At 36.6% G+C, this 21,157-nt stretch overlaps 1 protein-coding gene across 4 annotated transcripts in view; it reads left to right on the top strand.

Moving 5' to 3' along the window:
• Positions 1-21,157, top strand: part of LOC127573754 (ecto-NOX disulfide-thiol exchanger 2-like) — a 166,831-nt gene that overhangs the window by 123,283 nt on the left and 22,391 nt on the right. For all 4 annotated transcript variants that reach the window (XM_052022250.1, XM_052022248.1, XM_052022249.1 and 1 more), the window contains 5 exons: positions 2,423-2,629; positions 3,215-3,448; positions 5,625-5,837; positions 12,473-12,579; positions 14,548-14,662. In XM_052022250.1, coding sequence (XP_051878210.1) covers positions 2,423-2,629; positions 3,215-3,448; positions 5,625-5,837; positions 12,473-12,579; positions 14,548-14,662 — 876 coding nt within the window. The remainder of the gene's footprint in view (positions 1-2,422; positions 2,630-3,214; positions 3,449-5,624; positions 5,838-12,472; positions 12,580-14,547; positions 14,663-21,157) is intronic.

The raw sequence follows: 21,157 nt of genomic DNA, 5'->3' as shown, positions 1-21,157 counted from the left end.
ATGTTGCATTAATACAGTATATGATTAGAATGACTACAGGAAATGTAATCAACCAGAATGAGATGATTATGTTCCTGGTTGGAAAAAGTTGGAATAGTTATAAACTGTTTGATTAGAATAGGGACTAAATCATCTGATTATACTCAGCCACAGAATCTACATTTCTCAATCCACATGGTAAATTGATTTCAGACAGGGTGCAGTTGGTTGATCCACATCTAAGCTTCCTAACTAGGGAGGGTAAATTTTTGATAATATTCCACTGACTACGTCCAGTGATTTGTGCCATAGATGATTTCAGAGATGTAACCCCCTCAAAGGGCTCCTTTGACATATGACCTCTTTCTAATTAATTTTTTCAAAATGTGTATTTTGTTGGCAAGTCTAATCTTAATTTTCCGTGAAAAGGTTGTGATGAACCACCTTCTTGGACTGCTGCATTCCTTTGGGTGAATATGCTTCCACAGTGATATTGGGAAGGGAGTTCCAGGACTTGGTCCAAGCACTATTGAAGGAGCAGTGATGCATTTCCAAGTCAGGATGGTAACTGACTTGGAGGGAACCTGTGTCGGTGGCAATCCAATGTACCTGCCACCCTTGTCCTTGCTGCAAGAGGTTGTGGGCTTGGGAGAGGAGATGGTAGTGTGGTATTATTGATAAGTAATTGCTGTTGATAGTACACACTGCCGCCAAGCTTAGCTGGTAGGGGAGCAAATGAATGTTGAGGGTGGATGGGATGCCAATCAGGTGCACTGCTTTGCTATTGAATACCAAAAGTAGGTGCTTAAAATCTCTCTTGTTGCCTTTACTCCAACTAACTGCCAGTCCTGAGACTCCTTTGCTGCATTGGTCACTGAGTGACAGCTTTTGATGGAATAGTACGGTGGCAGCAGCCTGAGTTAGTGGCTCTGGCATTTTGAGGGTTAGCAATCCAATCTCTTCCCAACTGTTGGAACAATTTACCATGCACTGATCAAACAAGTTTGTGAATGCTAAGAAATAAAGGAAGAATTGAAGCATGTAATAGAACTTTTATTCAGTGCAACAAGGAACCATCAGCAAACTTTATTGTAAGAGGAGATGGAAATAAAGGTGCAATAAACTTCCATCAAGAGACAATGACTGAAAACTGAAGTTTTTTTTAAGAAGGCATACACAAATAGCAAATCCTGCACCCATTGTACTTTCTTTACACATACTGTTGAGCACCACTGTAGCAGGTACAAGGAAGGCAGCTGGTAGACTAAAGACTAGAATGCTTTTACCATATTGTGATTAGAAATAGCACAAAACCTTTACAGTTGATTTTTTTTAATGTTTGACACACTTATCCTTCAATGCAATCAATGTTAAAAACACAACAATTTTAAACAACCTACAAGCAAACCATCAGTTTTATGAATTATCAGGTACTGCTTAGGGAAAGCATGAACAGAATATGTTCTCAAGATGGAGCCAAGAAAAACAGTTAAATGAATTGGTGAGTAAAGAGTGCAGTTATTCAGGGGATTTCAGAGATGTTGCCTTGATTGCAGTAGCAATTCACTTTGGAAAAATGTGTTATATCTCAGTAAAAAAAACACCACAAGTCTAAATTGCCTTTGCATACAATTCTGAGTAAACAAATTCATCCCCACGTGAAAGCATCTGATGATACTTTCATATCCTAAAATTGCATTATCACACTAACTTCTTTCTAGTTCAAACCATGAAAGAAACATTACCTTTAACTAACCTTCTCCATTATTTCCTTAAAAAACAAGTTCTGAATTATATCCCCGAGAAAGCTCATCTCACCTGCCCTGATCAGCCAGTTGTACTGTTTCCTTTTCTAGTTGTCTGAATGTGAAATTACTGACATAGTCCTCTAGGTATCCCCACTAGACCAATGACTTGAGAGGAACCCTTACCCATTATATCATTAGTATTCTATCTCAGCAAAGCTCATCGAGGAGAGTGTACAGTTCCTCAGCCCAATATATTTGGGACTATTTATTTCCATCATTTTGCAAACATCTCTGTGGAAAAGGTAATGCACAACATAGTGCAAACCTTTCCTATAATGAAATTATGGTGGTTGAAGATCATGCTCTGCTCTGTGAGTTGTGATGGCATTTTATAGTGTTATTGCCCAGCACGCACAATAATCCCTTAGCTCTGCCATGAAAGAGGTCTTTGATTCATCAATGACTTTGAAAACGTAGTGGCTCCCAATTAGTGTGAGATCAACAGATCAAGCAAATATCAAATTAATGGTATATTACACATCGCATTAATCAAGTTCCAAGCTATCATCTAATTTGATCTTTGCTTTATAAATTTGAAGGTAGCTGTTTGATCTTTGAAGGTTTAATTAATGTGTGTTTGTATGTGTATATAATCTCCTACAGTTTAATGTTCTGAAGCTTTATTTAAAATTTAGATCTTCCTCCTCCGGCTGTGCGTGAAAGACCTCCGGGATGCAAAACTGTTTTTGTTGGTGGCTTACCAGAGAATGCTTCAGAAGAGATGATCACTGAAGTTTTTGCACAGTGCGGTGAAATAATAGCCATTCGTAAAAGCAAGAAAAACTTTTGCCACATTCGGTTTTCAGATGAAAGTATGGTAGACAAAGCTCTTTTTTTGTCAGGTAACTTTTATTTAATTCATAGCAATTTGGATTTTATTTTAAGACTTTTTACATTTTAATTACTCGAGCGTTTTCATGGTTGCTAAAGACCACAAATGTATTTTTCTGGAGTGTAAAGGTCGAGTCTAATTTATAAAATCCAATCATGACAAAGAATCATGATTAACTAAACTTTCTGGCATTTAATTTTTCTGCTACTTTGACTGAAGTTATTCTTTTAATCCTGAGGCACACGTGACTAGACTTGTAGTCTACTCACCACTTGAAGGATCTGTATTATCAATCGACACTGTCAGTCAGCCTCACTGTAGAAATTTCAACTTTGTCAGTTGCACTAATGCTTTAGGTATCGTTCACTCTTGTAGTATAATTTCCAGTTATGACATCAAGGATATTCATTAAAGAAAAATATTGCAAAAACATAGAATCAGACAGAATAAGATACTTCAACAGATAAGTTGATATGATTTTCCATTGTCTAAGTAGGGTATTTTCTGTACCATTTGAACAACTGTACAATGTAGTTGTTCTTTTTGTCAATTCTACAGTATGTTTATTTTTTTTTTAAATCCTGGGTCTTGATAGGTTACCGAATAAGAATAGGCTCCAGCACCGATAAGAAGGACACAGGCCGTCTTCATGTTGACTTTGCTCAAGCTAGAGATGACCTTTATGAATGGGAGTGTAAACAACGCATGATGGCAAGAGAGGAACGCCATCGACGAAGAGTGGAAGAAGAAAGGTTTCGACTCCCTTCGCCTCCACCCATAGTACATTATTCAGAACATGAAAGTGCTACACTGTCAGAAAAATTTAGAGGTAATGTAAAAATTTTCTTAAGTATTTGGTTTAAATGTTTCTAAAATCAATACACTAGACATTTTTAATGCATACAAACACTCATTCAAGAGCTGCTGTGGCAAGAACTTATGCCAGTTTTATTTGAGGCCTTAGGAGAATGATAGTGTGAAGTCCTGCATGTTAGAATTGGTGATTCTGATCCTTGTGTGTGCAAATGAGGATCAAAAGTCATGGATGAAATTTGGCTTTGGCTCTGCGTTTTCCTGCCAGGACAGTAGTTTCCAGTGGGAATGGTCACTTAAATTGGTTAAGCGTGTTTGGATCAGCTTCACCTTTGAAATCTTTGACAATTGAAATGAGATTGGTGTTGGAGATGGGCACTTCATGCAGAGATGCTGGTGACCAGGTTTCCTGTAAGTTACCCCAGTAAACAAAAAATAAAAAGAGAAAATGGGAAATTGAGGAAGAACGACTCTGTTAGTGTAATCTTCACTGCCAGATTTGTGCTCTTGTAGAAATACAGGCACAGGACTTCACTCGAGTAGATACTGTCAAAGGTAGCACCACTCACATACCATGTATTAGAGGTGGAAAATTGTGTTAGTGACATGAGTTGTGCTTTGTACAGATGGGTGTTACTCAAACATACCTAGCAGCCTGCATGTGTGTGCACTTAAAATACCTTTCAGGCTCATGATAGAAAGTTGAGGCAAATGCTGTAGATGCACAGAATACCCAATGGTATTTAGCAATTTTTAAATAAAATTCAGTCTGCATGTGAAAATGATGCTCTGTGGAATAGAATTTCTAGTCCATTATCTTTTCTCACATCCACTTCGGTATCTCTGAAGTTTTATATCTAGCAAATATCTATCACACTTCAGTTTTCACCCATGCCAGCTGATAATAACAAAGCTCTCCCTAAGTAAAAAATTTAAATGTGTAAATATAAAATCTATTATTTCTGCTAGATTTTCCACTTCTGATAACCTGGTGTTTCTTCGCAGGCATGATCGAAGGATTTTCAAGTAGCAGCTGATCTGAAAAATGTTCTATTAATAAGTTTTCCTTGTGAATTTGCCAGTTTGACCAATTTCCCCATAGGGAAATTAAAAAAAAACTCAAAAGAACAGTCCATGGCCACCTGAGCAACAACTAACTCCTTGCGACAATGGTTTGAAGCACAGCAAAGCCAGCACTGGCATACCTGACAACAGTTAAGGACCACGAGAAAGTAATAAATAGGATCTGGATCACATAAGTAATGCCTGTTTAAACTGAGAAATTGTTAATTTGAATCAGACATTAATTAGAATTGAGGCCTGAACAAATTCAAGTTGAGGACCATTGAAAGCAGCTGATGCTTAAATATCAGAATAAAAAGATTACACTTTTCTTTTGTAAAATAGAAAGTGGAATACCTGCTGGGAAAAATCATTTAACCTTAACTAAGCAAATTGGAGTGTGGAAACCACTGCCTTATTGGAAACTGGAAGCTATTATTGCAAGATGGACCATCTGTTTTCCTCCAAGTAAAGTCAGTATGTAAGCAGATCTCCTGGGATTGCCTTGGCAAAGGATTACACTAATGTAATGGTTATGCCATTTGGGTTAATTAAGCTGTTAGAATGGTTACAGACTGTCCTTTCAGGGTACCATGTGGTTATTTTCACATGGAAAAGAGTCAAAACAGGCACATCCCCAAACAAGTTAGTCACTGATATTTATAGATTGGCAGCAGCCAGAACCTGACCATGGCAAATTGTGACAATGAACTTCAATTCTTGTTGACACCAAAACAAAATGCCATTCCAAAACAGCAGATTGTTTACAGTTCCAGCTGGTTCACTAATGAATTTCAGGATTGGGTATTTGTCAATCCTCCTCATTTCTACATTACTCTAATTTTATATGATGTAGCTGATGGGCATATTCAGCTTTTTAGTTATAATGATAATACTGCAGAAAAAAAGTAGTCCATTGACACTTCCTTGGAACAATTGGCATTGCAGCCTCACCAGAGTGTCCCATGTCCCTTGGAATAAACAGATAACCATTTTAAAATATTCCTACACCAAGTCAGATGGTGGAGCAACAGGCATTGTAAAATTTTGTTATAATTGCTTTTTAACAATTAAATCTGGTTTCTTTTTCTTTTCTGACTTATTTGAATATATCAATGTCTTTCTTACAGATGATTCAAAATTCCCTGAAGCTGTTCAGACACTTTATACCTGGTTGGAACGAGGTGAAGTGAACCGTCGATCAGCAAATGTATTTTATTCCATGATCCAATCAGCTAATAGCCATATTCGAAGGCTGATGAGTGAAAAAATTCAACATGAAAAAGAAATGGAGGAAGCCAAAGAGAAATTTAAGAATGCTCTCTCAGGGATTCTAGTTCAGCGTGAGTCATTCTTCAATAATTGAAATGGCTTTCATTATCAGCATGAATATTTCCCATCTTTTACCACTTAAATATTTTTGTTGCACTCCATTTAATTAAATATTCACTTTTATTTCTATAAACAAAGCAAATGTAACCAAAACACAACAAAAACATTATAAAACATTACTTACAATACATTACCACACTTGGTGACACAGGAAATTAGGTGCTTAGTCTAACAGTTGCCATCTCCAGACATTCTTTAGATCCTTTAATTGGACTACCATAATGCTGACTCCAGACACACCACTTGGTGTATACTTTCAAAAATACCCGTGAGTAATTTAGAAATGGGAAGCAAGCAAGTAATCGTCCTTGAGAACAATATTTATCGTCTGCTACTGTTTAGAAAGGCTTCTTGCACTGCGGCAATATATCACTTGTATATCATGCTGCAAACATCAAATGTTCCAGAGTTGGAACTGGAATGTGTCCAAAAGTTGTAATTGTGATCTTTCCCCCAGGTGCTCTGGTTTCCTCCCACAGTGCCATTCTTCCTCTTACAGCTTTGAAATACAAATAGGGGTTGGGTTAGTAGAAAAATTAACCTTGTGTATTATTAGAAATTCATACTATAAAACATCTATTAATCACATGACTACTTTAGAATCAATAGTTTCATAATAATTAGTTCTGGAAATGTACTTTATTTTCACACGTCAATTTTCACCCATTTTACTATAGAAAACATGGTCATCCTTTTACTCTTTCTTCTTGCAGCTTTGCACTCTTTATAACCTTTTGGTGTACATCTCCACAGATCCCTGAAGGTAGCAGGAACAGGTAGCTAAGATGATTAAGATAGCATTTGGAATACTTTCCTTTACTGCTCGAGGCATAGAATCTAGGAGAAGGGAGGTAAAGCCAGAAATATAAGGTACAGGTGGTGTAGTGTTTTGGGCACTATATTACTATATCTCATGCTATCATATTCCTCATGTACAGAGGAGATTAGAACATAAGAAATAGAAGTGGCAGTAGGCACTTTGGCCACTTAATTCTTCTCTACAATTCAATATCACAGCTAAAGTGGATCTCCCAACTAGATCCCAGAATGTATGATTCCCTTCATGCCTGTTTATTGATCTCAGTCTTGAATGTATGAAAGACAGAGCATCTAGAACCCTCTGACGTAGAGAAGCCCAAAGATTTACAGATATCCTTAAAGAAATTGATCTGCACCTCAGTCCTAAATGACTGACCGACTTACCATGAGATTATGGCCCAGTTTGACACCCTTCAGCCAAAGGAGACAACTTAAGATAAGATGAGACAAGATATCTTTATTAGTCACATGTACATTGAAACACACAGTGAAATACATCTTTTGCATAGTGTTCTGGGGGCAGCCCGTAAATGTCACCATGTTTCCGGCACCAACGTAGCATGCCCACAACTTCCTAACAAGTACATCTTTGGAATGTGGGAGGAAACCCACGCAGACACAGGGAGAATGTACAAACTCCTTGCAGACAGTGGCTGGAATTGAACCCAGGTTGCTGGCGATCTTGTACAGAATTTTGTATGTTATAATAAGATCATCTTTCATTTTTCTAAACTCTACTGAATGTAGCCTAATTATATTCAATAAATTCTGCTTCATACTAGGAATCGGTCTATCGAATGTAAATTGCACTGCCTGTGGAGCAAGTGACTTGGGGCATGGAGTTCAAAGCTCCAGATGGTGCTCCTCATGTGGTTTCACCACAGCCCTGCACAAAATTTTGTTACTCTTGCACTCCAATCTCAATGCAATAAAGGCCAATTTATGGCTTGTTCCCTTAATTGCTGTTGTACCTCCATATTCGCTTCATATGTTTCATGAAATGTACATATCAAGTCCTCCAGTGATGCAATGACCCCAATTCAATCCTGACCTTCATTGCTGTCAGTTTGGAGTTATGCTTTCCCAGTAACCACATGAATTTCCCCCAGGTGCTCTGGTTTCCTCCCACATTGCAAAAACATGCTGGTTGGTACATGTTTACTGTAATTTACACTTGATGTAGGTGAATTGTAGGAGAATCAGGGTATAGCTTATGGGCATGTGAGAGAGAATAGAATACAGAGAAATAAGTGGGGGAATTGAATTGGAGGAATTGTTTTGATACCCAGCATCGACTGAATGGATGAATTATAAGGAAATAAATTTGCTAGTTTCCTATTATTTAAAAAAAAATCTACTTTTTATGTCTCCTGCCAAGTGCATATTCTCATTATTTTTCCAAATAATATTCTACCCGCCACATTCTTGCCCATTTCTAAAATTCTCTCTGTATTTCTTTACATTTGTTGCTTCCTCCTCACAGCTCCCTTTCCCTTCTGTATTTGATTTATAAGAATGTTGCCAGGGCTGGAGAATTTTAATTATGATGAAAGAGTAGCTAGGTTATGGTTGTTTCTTCTTGTAGTTTAATCAAGGTGTGCAAGATTGAGGGCTAAGGAGGGCAGTAAGCTGGCATCTATTCCTTAGCTGAAAAGGCAATAACCTGCCCACATAAATTTAAGTTAGTGGATAGGAATAGAGAGGCATTAATAATGTATTTTTTTTAGACCCAGAGCTTTGTAGGTATCTGGAGTTCATTATTTGAAAGAATCATAGAGGCAGATATCTGTATAAAATTTCAAAAGTAATGTTGCTGTAACCCAAACTCTACAAAACTAGAGCTGGGATGTGGAATTCATCTGTATAATTTTATGGAAGCTTGAATGGGAGGAATTACTAAAATGTGTTTTTTTTTGAGGTTTAGTATAAGTTTAATTTTTGAAGTTTGTCTTTAAATATTCTTTATATTTTCCATTCCATGTCATTCTTTTGGGTTTTGTATGTGGCACTTTAAGTATCTTCATCTTTCTTTGACATCTAGATGATGTCTAGGCTTTCAGTTTGCATATTTGCTGTGGTCTCTTGGAAGTCATTTGATGTCCACAGAGTGGGCTAGCATTTCCTGTCTGCACATGATTTCCAAAATTCTTTTGACTAACCAATCTCACTGGCCACACCTAGAATCCCATGCATTGGTCTGTACAACCACAGGGATTCCAACAGTGCACTGACATGTCTCCAACTTTGCTTACAAACCCTGCTCTCCTTTGACAACTGTAAAAGTATTATTTTTAATACTTTTTAAATGTTTCTGACTGAGGTAAAGTAACTTAATAAGAAAAGTATCTCATTTTTCCCTTTTGCTTCCAAGTCCAAGGCCTGTTGTTCCCCATTAAGATCAGTGGAACCTCAGACTCACTGTATGGTCTAACCAGGGACAGGGTCTGAGAAGTGATTTCTCCAGGGAAATGCTGGGAAATCTCAGCAAGATTGCATTTCCAAGTCCAGTGACAGGGTAAAGTGACCTTCTAAATCTGCCAGTAGGTCCTGGGCTCTGCTCTTGATGTTTTCAAAGCTAAAAATAAAATCAAATAATGCATTACTGCTAGAGTAAATTAAAATACTACAGAATTACTGTTACAAGTATGATTAGCGTGTTCCACAAAAGTACATTGCTATATCATCCAATGTTTTAGACACATTGCATAGTACAGGTTACTTCTATGGCATTTATAATATGCCACAGACCCAAGTTTTACACTAATGTGTTTTAAACAGTGAAGAGGACACTTTTATTGAAAATATTACCTTCAAGTAATGTTCTATATTACTAAATAGTGATTAAAATTACTATCATTATTGAATGGGTTGTAAACAATGCTCTGAAAATTATTCCAAATAGTTCCCCAGTCTTTTAGCTTTTATAATTCCACTTGATTTTAAAAGTAAGATGAGTTTAGTTCAAAATTTAAATGTCATTGTGCATATTTAACCCATAATTCTACAATTATTGGGGACGTTTTTGCCAGTTATAATGAAATTTCTTCCCATTCCTGTAGTCCACCTTTCACCCATCACCACTCCTCCAAACTATTTTCTCCTACCCACTGAACTAGTTTTAGGTTCCTGCAAGGTATGCATTACTCCTCACTTGTGAATACCCATCATCACATCTGCCATATTTCTAAGAATGCAAATCTGCAGTATGCTGCTTTAAACTTACCCATGATGAAATATTCAATATGTAAGAAAAAAACAGGAATCATGCAATTGAAATTCTGCTCATAAAAAGAACATGAAATTTGTCAGTACATGCAATTTTTAACTATTTCAGGATTCTGGTTGCTATCTGGCCTACAACTTTAATGAAAATTATACTCATCTCAGGTAGTGTGAAGCTGTTTTTAGCTGTACTGAACATGTTTAATGCCGTTAAATTTGCAGAATTTAGGATCTAGATCAAGGCAATAAAAGCAGTCACCTCAGTGTGTTGTTGCAGTACAACTTGTAGCTGATACTGATCGCATCTATGGCCCACAGTTTGATAACATTAAGGACAAAGCATCCAGTTAACTGGTATTGCCATCCAATCATTCCTTCTGCAATCTGTTTGAGTGTTATTGGAGCTGCACTCATCCAGGCAGGTGGAGGGCATTCTATCACAACTGTCATGTGCCTTATGGATTGCAATAAGGCTCTGGGGAATTGGCAAGTAAGCCACCTCCAGCCTGCTGTTGTACTCAGTGTGGTGAAGGTGGAAAATTGGTTTTATGGCATTGGTAGTATCCTTGAATGTCAAAAGTATGTGGATAATCATTCCACAGTACTTGCATAGAATGAACATTAGGTGTTACTTATCAGCCCAACTCTGATTTTACATAGGTATTGATGCAGGCAGTCACCAACCGCTTCATTATCTAAGGAGCCGCTGGTGGAATTAAACAATGTGCAATCACCAGTAAGATTCTCACTTCTGATCTTTAGATATAGGTAGCATAGAACCAGGAAACATTCAGTTGCTTTTCCTGAAATCAAATATCCTGTAATTGCTCACTCCCTGAAATATTAGTCCATTACCTTTTTTTTACCTCCATCTCTATAGCCTTTCTCTCTGATGTAACTTGTCTATGAGTCTTTTCTAAGTTTAAGCTTTGCCTCCAAACAATAATTGGAATCCCAAATCTCTTATCAGATTCAGTTTATATTACATACTGGGATATTGACTAACTCCTCACTTCAGCCTCCTCTTCTATGGAGTAAACAGCTGTGGGCTATTAAAACACCATAATTTTGGTGCTGTTTCCTATGGTGTCTCCAGTGTTTGAATATCCTTCCTTGGTACGGTGACCAGAATTGTACACGGTATCACTCCTTTATGAATTGTATTCCATCCCTGTTTGCTTTCTTCCCCCTATCAATCGATGTGCCGCTCATCAACCCAGCATCCCCATCTATCCAGGTCATTCTTCTATTTGTTTTGCAATGTTCTCAAAATTTATCTGTGGCATCATTTTCTTTCCTTTAGGAATAGGAATGATCATGTCGTCAAAATGTACGTTGACAGTAAATTTTCAATAAATTAGCATAATTGAGCTTTCATTTTCAAAACTTTACTATTCCTAGTGGATGTTCAAATCTCACTGGAATCTCAGTGCATGGTAAAAACATACTTGTGGTGCAAGAGGGTAAATTAAAACCATGTTACCCCAGGCTATTCTTGAATGCCTCTTTGGAAGCATTTAACAGCAGCATTGGCACCAAGGATTTTGAGCAGCTTTTCTTCCCAGCCCCATTACAATGCATGATTTGAGGAGTTAAAGGGAATGCAAGAATATAAAATCTGTAGATTTATAGTTTCATTTAAAACAAAATATATACCTGTAGATTAAATCTCAATGTTTCCAAATGGATCTCAACAACTATTTATGGAATCCTTCATGTCCTCAGCACATCCTACATTACTTCAGTCTTCTGCTGTTCTTTACTTCATTACTTCAATTTTGCCCTCTTCTCCAGCCTATTATTGGTTCATAAGAGTTTAGTATTTTGACCCTTCTCATGAACCTCTGCATTAAATCTCTAGACATGTTATTTCTCCCCTGCTTTCCAAAAGTCACTTTAGTTTTCTAACCCCTATACACAGTTATCTATTCTCACTTTCTACGATAGTAGTACGCAATTTATTTTTCTTCACTGCCTTATGATTTCTACGTAAAATGTCCTTTAATGCAAATTATTGGATGTAAGCAAGTTTTTTTTTTACTGAAAAAGTAGAAAATTATCTACCAAACAAAGTCCAGCAGCTTTTGTTTAACTGAAGTTACAATGTTGTTGTGATAATCCACAATGTGGTTATGAGAAATGATTCCAACTGGTGTCATTCTATTTTAAATAGATGTTTTCTTCTATCACAGTTTTAAAATTTATTTGAATCAGCAGACCTATATTTCCTGTGAATTAATTCAAACACCTCTAGAAATGGGACTCTAGAAAGTGGAAAAGTATAGGTTTGATTTTTAATGTTTAGGTATAGAAAAAAAATGTAGTTTTAAAAACAATGGGCATTGAACCTGAGGAAGGTACGTACTCACCTACAAAATCCTGCAAAGTAAGTATAAGTTGGGGTCACTTAACACTGATCACAGAACTGCACTGATCACGGTAGCCTGCTTGCCTGCTGACTCCCTTCCTCTTTTACTTCTCTACTCCTCACTTAATGCCTGGTGGGACCATAAACTGGGTTGTTTGACTCCCTTGTTCACCAAAGTTGAGCAGATTGTCTCCGTTTTCCACTCTGCCTCCAAGCAAAAGGCGTGGGACCATTTCTCAAAAGCTCAACGCAAGAATCTGCATATGTGGCGAAAACAAGCAGAGGTTAGTAATTTTCTAATTCTATCCTTGTTGAGTGTGCATATACAATTTCAAGAGTGTCAATTTTTGCAGTTAAAACATAATCTGGTATTTCTATGGGTGGGATGGGAGCAATCGGTAAAAATATTTTATCTATGTTAGGAGTATCAGTGCTGGGGAATGGAAAGCCTTTTGAACTTTTCTTATCCCTGTGGTAACATTAAACCCTTTGAGGTCAATTATTAGCAAAGCTAATGTAGAGACCCTCACTCCAGCAATTTCACCTTCTTTGAGAGCATTATTGCCTATGGTGATTTTATTTCTTCCGGTACCCACGTATTTCTGACCTTTCTAAATGACTTTGCTCATTTACACACCTGGGTCAGGACCTCTAGAAACTACATTAAAACTAATAAAACTTTTTACATCAAGGAAAGAAGTTTCAGCTGAGTAGAATATCCTCAATTCAAATCCATTTTCCAAATGTGAAAGTCAGTCTGCTTACTCACTGTGCGACCATTCTTTTTTTCTTGCATTTGGAATTTGGAATGACATTAAAATATTATTAAGTACAATTTGAAAAGCAAATTATTTTGTTTTCCATGCAGTCACGTGGAATTAAAAATACAGGAGGTTGGAAATTTCTCCTTGGTTGCTTGTGCTAAACATGCAATATTGTATTATCTGCCTAATGTACACAATGCAGCATAAAGATGATATTATGCATGTACTGCAAGCAACAAGAATGAATTTCTACTCTCTTTATTCAGGAGGGTTATAACAACTAAGGTAAGTCATTACTTTTTAGCAGATATAACGATAGATCCACAATTGTGGTTGGAAATGATACAGTATATCTTCATAGGCATTCTTTGTCATATTTTCTATTTAAAAAAAAAGCTGCCTCTCATTTGTCAATGTTATAGCCCTAATTTCTAAATGCATAGACACCCCATCTGTAAGAATGCTTAATCCTTAATTAACACTGTTGTAGTCATCCCTCCCACCTCTGCGGAAAACTGGTGAGTACAAATCGAACAAATTTTTCAGAGTTCAAGGGCAGAATTTATGGTGGATAAATTGACCATATTGTTTTAAAGTAAGGTGTGTGTCATTCCACTCAATTCTGGGGCTTTCACCTTGTGTTCCTCTATAATGACCTACTTCCAAAGGTAAGCAGATTTTCAATAACATTTACATCCGCAGTGTTTGAAATGTTTCCCTTGGAAGATGTAGGGCAAACTGAATTTCTAGACCCAAGGAATGTGCGGTAAGCAGATTATCACCCAGCCCATATGGAGTCGAGCACAAATGCTGAAGGACGGCAGACCAGTTACGATTAGAGTTGAAGCTAGAATAATGAAGAGAAGACAAAGCAAAGGTGATTTGTACTCTTCAGGACCAACAGAGGGGCAACTTTAAGTAACAGTTAACATTCAAAAGTAGGGAAAGGGATCAATTTCCTAATGGTTTGTTCTGTTCACTTTTTTAAAAAAAATCAATTCATTATAGTAAGAACTGTATAGCTGTTTTTTTTTCAGGGGTAGTGAATTTTACCAATCTTGCCTTGACTATAAACATTATGGGATCACTGTTCCATTTAAACCCATCAATTTTTGAAATACCAAAACCATTTTTGCCTCCTTGTTCCATTGTTAATCTATTTAAAACTTGTATAAATTTTAAAATTAACTTAGACATTTATAGACCTATAGACATTTGTGGTTGTGTCACATCTGCCACCTTAAATCATTCAGTTATTTTGCTTATGCATTTACAATTTTTAGGTTTAAAATTCAATTTGTATATATATTTTTTCCAAGTCACAAATGTTTTATAAATTTGATCCCTTACTGCTTATAGAAGCCTCTGAAATTTACAGCATACATGTGAAAAATGGATGGCAAATGTATGGCATTGGGGAAAACAACCAGTTCTGCTTGTGTAATGTTCCTTGTGAAATCAATCAATAGCTTTTCTCCAAACCCTCAGGAAATTCGTAACATCCATAACGATGAGCTTATGAGTATTCGTCGTGAAGAAGAAATGGAGATGTCTGATGACGATATGGAACAAATGCCAGCAAATAAAATAACAGATGAATCAGGTATGAAGTCCTGTGATAACTAAATATTTCATTTTTTTCCCGGTTTCTTTTAGAACTGAGCAATTGTCTGGTTAAAGCAGTTATACCCTGGTTAGGATCTTGAAGAGAATGTGTTACATCGAACAATCAAAATAAATTGCATTTATACTGCAGCTTTAAAATAGTCATCTACCCCAGCGTAGTTCACAGGATTGTAGCTAGTTAAAATTTAATACCTGGCCAAAGGAGGAGATGTTGGACTTAAATTTTCGCTGTGAAGTAATAGCGAAGCTATCAGTCCTCACTATTATAACGGAAGAAATATAGTTGTAGCTACTGAGGCACAGGCATGTATAATCAAACGCGGAAACCTAGAAGTTTACTGTTGGTGATTCCCTATAGGGTAAATGACCTTGCAATCTGTCCTAACATAATCTAATGTAACTTAGCAAACTAATAAGAACTTTGAGTAGTTCTGAGTGAAACTACAAAAAAACCACTGTGAAACTGTTGCTTTTGTTGCTTGTGTTATAAGTTAGTTTTTTTAGTAATGAATTAGATCATATAAGTATTTAGTAACCTGATGACCCTAAAAAAAAATTGTATGCCACTCCCTTGGATATTTCAAAATGTTAATCATTTTAGAATTTTACTTTTATAGTTTATGATATTTCAGCATTTTCCTTAATTGAATTCAAACCATTGATTTGTGCTGTGCAAAATGATGAGTTCAAAAAAATTATGCTTTTTACTTTCTCATTGTAATTCTGAGAGTTTCTTCACATGATTGCCTGCTTAGCCTCATGGTGTCATTGTGCGGGATACCAGAGAGTTCCTCAAACTAACTCCTGATAGCAACCAATACTGATACAGATGAAACTCACCCACAAAGATCACCAGATGTTAGATGCAAAAAACAAACTGGTGGAGGAACTTAATGAGTCAGAGGGATGGTCGATGTTTCGAGCTGAGACCCTGCATCAGGATATCGTGTCCTAATGCAGGGTCTCAACCCAAAATGTCAACCGACCCAAAATATCGACCATCCTCTGCATCCACAGATGCTGCCTGATCTGCTGATTTCCTCCAGCAGTTTGTTTTTTTGCTCCAGATTGAAGCACTTGCAGTGTCTTGTGTCACCAGATCTTTGACAGCTTTCTTCCAAATCAGCAGTGAACACCATCACTTTGCTGCTGGGCTTTTAGGATGAGTGGTTCAAAACTTGGTTAAAGAGGGAGGCACAGAGGTTTAGGTGATTCAAGAACTTGATTTGCATATTGGAATAAAAGTGACAGGAGCAGAATGGATGCAAAATTAGTTAAGGGATGAAATCAGAGTTGCATTCATTTCTGTAGGTGTTGTTCGAAAGACTAGAGTCATAGGGTCTTACATCATGGACACAGGTCCTTTGGCCCACCAAGTCCACACCGACCATCAAACGTGCATTTACATGAATCCTACAGTAATCCCGTTTTATTCTTCCCACATTTCCACCAAGTTCTACCGCTCACCTGGGAATTTACGGTGTCCAGTTATCATATCAACATGCACATCTTTGGGATGTGGGAAAAAACAAACCACTTGGGGGAAACCCATGTTGTCATGGGGAAGACATGCAAATTCCATACAGACAGAACCAGAAGTCAAGATTGAATCTGGGTCACTGGAGAAGGAGGCAGCTATGCTGCTCTAAAGACGTATATAATGGAGTTCCATGTGGTTAGCATCAGCAGCCACTGTTGTTTTTAATGTACATTCATAACCTGGTCTTGTGGGTACAAAGCACAATTTCAAAATTATCAAATGACTCAATATTTGGGAGCGTAGATAACAGTGAAGAACACTTCATGATTAGAAGATATGGACCAAGTGCTGGAAAATGGGATTAATATAGATAGGTTCTTGATGGCCAGCACAGGCACAGTGGGCTGAAGGGCCTGCTTCCTTCCTGTGTGATCCAATAACTCTTGAGGATAATTATTAGCTTCTGTGCCTTTTGGAGCAGGGAATCAGAAGTTTGTCTTGGTGATAATTATCCAATATGCAAGTATGAATATTTAACCAAGACTGGATTAAGATTAGTTTTTGAGTTTAAATAACCTAACATTTTGTTAAGGTTTACAAATGTAAGATCATTACTTAGCAGAGATGGTAAAAAGATATTAGTGCCTATGGAAGTGATATTAATGTCATGAATAAAATGGAAGAAATTGGAGGGGAAAATGCATCTCCTGCTTTTATCTATTGTGTATTTTGTTCCTACCCAAATAATTTCTGATGTTTAGCTAGTCAACAACTAGTTTGCACCCAATCAACTAAAATAAATTGCCATTAATGTGCTCTTTGGTCTTGTCACCCTGGATAATTCAGCACTTCCATAACTATATATGAAACAAGAAATCAAGTACTAGGTGGCAGATGTTAGTCTGAATGTATCAATAATTAGATCAAGATTCTTGATTCAACATACAGAATATTATTCGGAAATATCAGGCAGCTTCTGCCAGCTCATTGATTGATGAAGGTTGCACCTGGCAAGCCATGGAATACACGTATATTTTTTACATAAAATGCCCACTTTTGATATTGAAGATGGGTTAGTCACAGCAACTGTAGAGCAATTGCCTTTTCAGCGATGCTTTGTTTCACGTTGTCTTTACTTAAAAACAGTTGCTTGAGTCTTGTGAGTGCTGTCACAGCATTGGGAAGTCAGCTACAGTAGGCATTTCACCTGGTGATGGCAGCAATAGTTCTTCCAGCAATAAAAAGATACTAGAACCTGTAACACCAAATCTGTGGAAAATTGTCATCCAAAAGTGGAGAAGTTTACTGCAAACACAGAAGTTATTTCACTCTCCATATTCTTTTACATGGTTATGTCTCTGAAATGTATGCATATCAGTGTTCTCAGCTATATTTTTTGGTTAATTACACCTATAAGATCAGATTGTACTTCATTGCTTTATATTAGAGGGATAGCTGATAATGAACATCCCTGAGTGAACAATTTTAAAATTCTGTTAAAATAGAGTGACACTAGGAATTAGATGAGCATGGGTAAGTGGTGTGTATTTTGTGGAAGCATAAATTTTGATTCTGGATGGGTGCTGAGTCAATTCCTAAATGACATCTCTACTTTTGTCCCTCGTGGACAAAAGCCTACTGATGAGAACACCAGTGTGAACACACCTAACACCTGCCAGAAGTATGCAAAATGTGTAGCTTGTAATGTCAATTACCATGTTACATTCTCAAATGTCGCTGTTTTTTGACATCTAAATTGCTGATAATGTGTATCACAATATGTCCATGCACAGCTAAAGAAATATTATTTAATAGGAAGGAATCCCCATTTAAAGAAATCAAGTTAGGTGAGCTTTAGGCACAGATTGTACGATTATGATACAGTGTGTGAGTGAGTTAAAGAAGTGGAAAGAAGGAATGGGCAGTTAATATTCTTGGCGATAATGCATTCAAGAAAGATTATATTGGGAAGAGAAAAAAGAACTAAGGTAATTAACCAGAATTAACCACTAACTATGAGGTAATGAGTTGAACCAATTTGCCTATATAAAAAAAATACTGCAACACAGCTTTAAAATAAGTAAATAATGTTTGATTGAAGACATCCATTATGTGTGTACATTAATTGAAGGGTAGCAAATAGACCTTCTGTGTATGATTAACTACTCTGTTTCCTTCAGCTGTGTATCAAAATCAGATATTGCTTTCAGGCAAACTTCAAGGACAAGGTAGTATTCCAATAAGTACTATGTAATAACAATAAGCACTCATGCTGGCACAACAGTGCCATTACTGGTGTAAAATATAATTGCAGTTTCCTTTACAAAGGTGGATGTAGAAACTTGTAATGGAAAATGTTTACCCATCAATGTGTTTTCCATTGTTTTTTGAGCTTAAAAAAAGCTCAAGATAAAGTCAACTCCCTTCGGAGTGCATCAATAATGTATTTTTTTTCTAAGTACTACCAGTTTAGAATACTGAATATTGCCTTGAGGAATTTAGAACTGTGGTTTCATTTTTACCCTGCAGCATCAGAATTAATATCAATGGTACTGTTTCTAAATTAAATGTAGAAATAAACTGATACCATGACAATAAATACCAGATAATTATTTTGAGCTTCTCATGTATCTGTTCAAAATTTCACTGTTCATTTGGTGCTTGGCCCAGTTGAATTTCTGGTTTATGCTGAATTGGGTAATTTTACCTAGGTAATAATCAACATGGTAATATTAATATTCAGCATTTAAAGTATTTTGTGGAGAAAAATTGAGCATGGTCCTATCCAATTGCTTTTCAGTGAAAATGGAATTAGGTTTAATCAAAATCCTCCTCAATGGAAAAGCTGATCCACATTCAAGGCAGGGATTGCTGTTCAGTTATGCCAGTGTTGTCCGCACAATTTAATCAAAATGGTCAAAGCTGAAAGGTTATAGAATTTTAAGTGGAAATTGTGTTCAATGCAAAGTTTCCATGATCTTTTCTGCTGCTTAAATAATATTATGTTGGAAATCCTTCCCTCCCACAAAACTAGCCATGCTTTAGGCAGGTATGATTACCATTAGGATTGCATTCATTTGAAGTGACTATTAAGTTTAAGCTGGTTCTTTTGGGTGGAAAAACATTAATAGAAATGTTTTACTAAGTCCACCTCAATATAAATATTAAATAGTTCTCTGTATGTTTTTATCATTTTTAGTCATTTAAAATCTAGTTACTCACAGATAATTACTACTGATTAAAAACCTTTGCATTTTTGTGACAAACATGGGTGAGAGAGGGCGGTGAAGGATTAGAGAAAAGGCAAATGTAGGAAAGATGTGAAAAGGAGAAGTCAAATGATTATCTGAAATTACCTGAAGAACTGAGAGTGCTGGAAGTGTGAAATGTAAAAGCTGCAATTTCTGAATATTTGAAGTTGTAGAACTTGGTACTGAGTTCAATAGATTGTAATGTGCTTGGTCAGAGGGTGTTGGTGTTCTTCAAGTCTACATTGAGTTTTGTGGAACAGTGAAACTGGAAGCTTGTGGTCACATCTCATACATGCATGCATACATGCATACATACATAGTTTCAGCAAGCCATCTCCTAACCTGTGTTTAGTTTCCACTGTGTAGAGGAGATCACATTGTGATCAGAAATTGAAGTATATTAAATTGAAAGAAATAGAAGCAAATGGTTGGTTCATGGGGGATTGTGTGTTTGGGCCCTGAATAGTGGGAAGTAGGGAGACAAGTTATCTTTGTTGGTGCATAGAAAACAATACAATACTTGTGGAATTGCATTCAAAACTGCAACTCTTTTAAATCAGAACTGGCCAGTTCTAGGCCATCCATCTGTAATATTGAATCAGCTTTTCTCTTTTCTTTAGTATGGCCTGACCTGCATTAGCATTCCCCATAGCTTTGCATTTTGTAATATTTACATTCCTTTGTTCGTGTTTTATTTCTCTTTAACTGCTCTCATCTCACACTTTTAGGTTTCTTTATTCATTTTAGTTCTAACTGCTCTCAACCAGATGGCTTCATCAACAGTGTTTTCCCACAGCAAAACCTGAACTCACCCTGTCAGTGATATTCTCTTTGCCCGAGCCATCCCTCCCCACCCTCTCTCCAGCTGAAAACTAATTTGATTTTTCTTTTTCCTAGTTCTGATAAAGGGTCTTCAACCTGATTTATTAGCTCTTTTTTCTCTTTCTGTAGACGCTGCTTAACCTGCTGATTGTTTCCAATACTTTATTTCAGTCTTTTGCTGTCTTGCATTGTGTATGATTTTAACTGTTGGTTGAGAGAATTAAGATTGGGTAGTACTCCAGCCTGATTCAACATTTTTTAAGGGAAAGTTAAAGCAAGAAAAGTAATTTGTACTTCAACTCCATCTTCCATAAGTTAATATATAAAGATTTTGGAGGTAAAGGAGTAAATGTTGTTTCACAACCTGGAAGATACTTGGTAGCAAAGAATCAACAAATTGCTGTAATCTAAATGGGTTAAATATGAAGAACTTGTATGAAGAATTACAGGGTGTGGGGATATGGTCAATAATCTGATTGGATTTGCTTACTCAATTTTCTTTCTCACTGGCAAGTACCTTCAGATTGACATTTCATCTTCTGAAGATCTGTAAATCCCTCAGATATTCTTGCAATTAAATTAAGTTTTTCATGTTCAAGGAATCCTTATTGATGAATAAACCTGTATATAATAGGCTTAATGAAGCCTGCAAAATATCTTTTTTCTATTTATTATGCATTGTGGGCTTCAATTAGCTTTGTAACCAATTATCATGTGCATACATTTTAAGTTATTGTAGGGTGTGTTGTTATGGTAACTTATTAGCAAATGAGCAGTCGTCTGTCATCTGTAATTTCAGAATGCAACTTGCAAAGCCCATGTATTATTTGTATGCAGTGCTTTTGTTCTGCATATACTCGCAGGTTTCCCTAAGTTTCAGACTTTGTTCAGAGTTTCAGCAAAGTAATATGCTGGTCTT

Source organism: Pristis pectinata, chromosome 8 (genome assembly GCF_009764475.1).
Source record: "Pristis pectinata isolate sPriPec2 chromosome 8, sPriPec2.1.pri, whole genome shotgun sequence".
In the NCBI taxonomy this organism is placed as follows: domain Eukaryota; kingdom Metazoa; phylum Chordata; class Chondrichthyes; order Rhinopristiformes; family Pristidae; genus Pristis; species Pristis pectinata.
The sequence above is the reverse complement of the archived record's forward strand: the minus strand, read 5'-3'. Positions and strand labels throughout refer to the sequence as shown.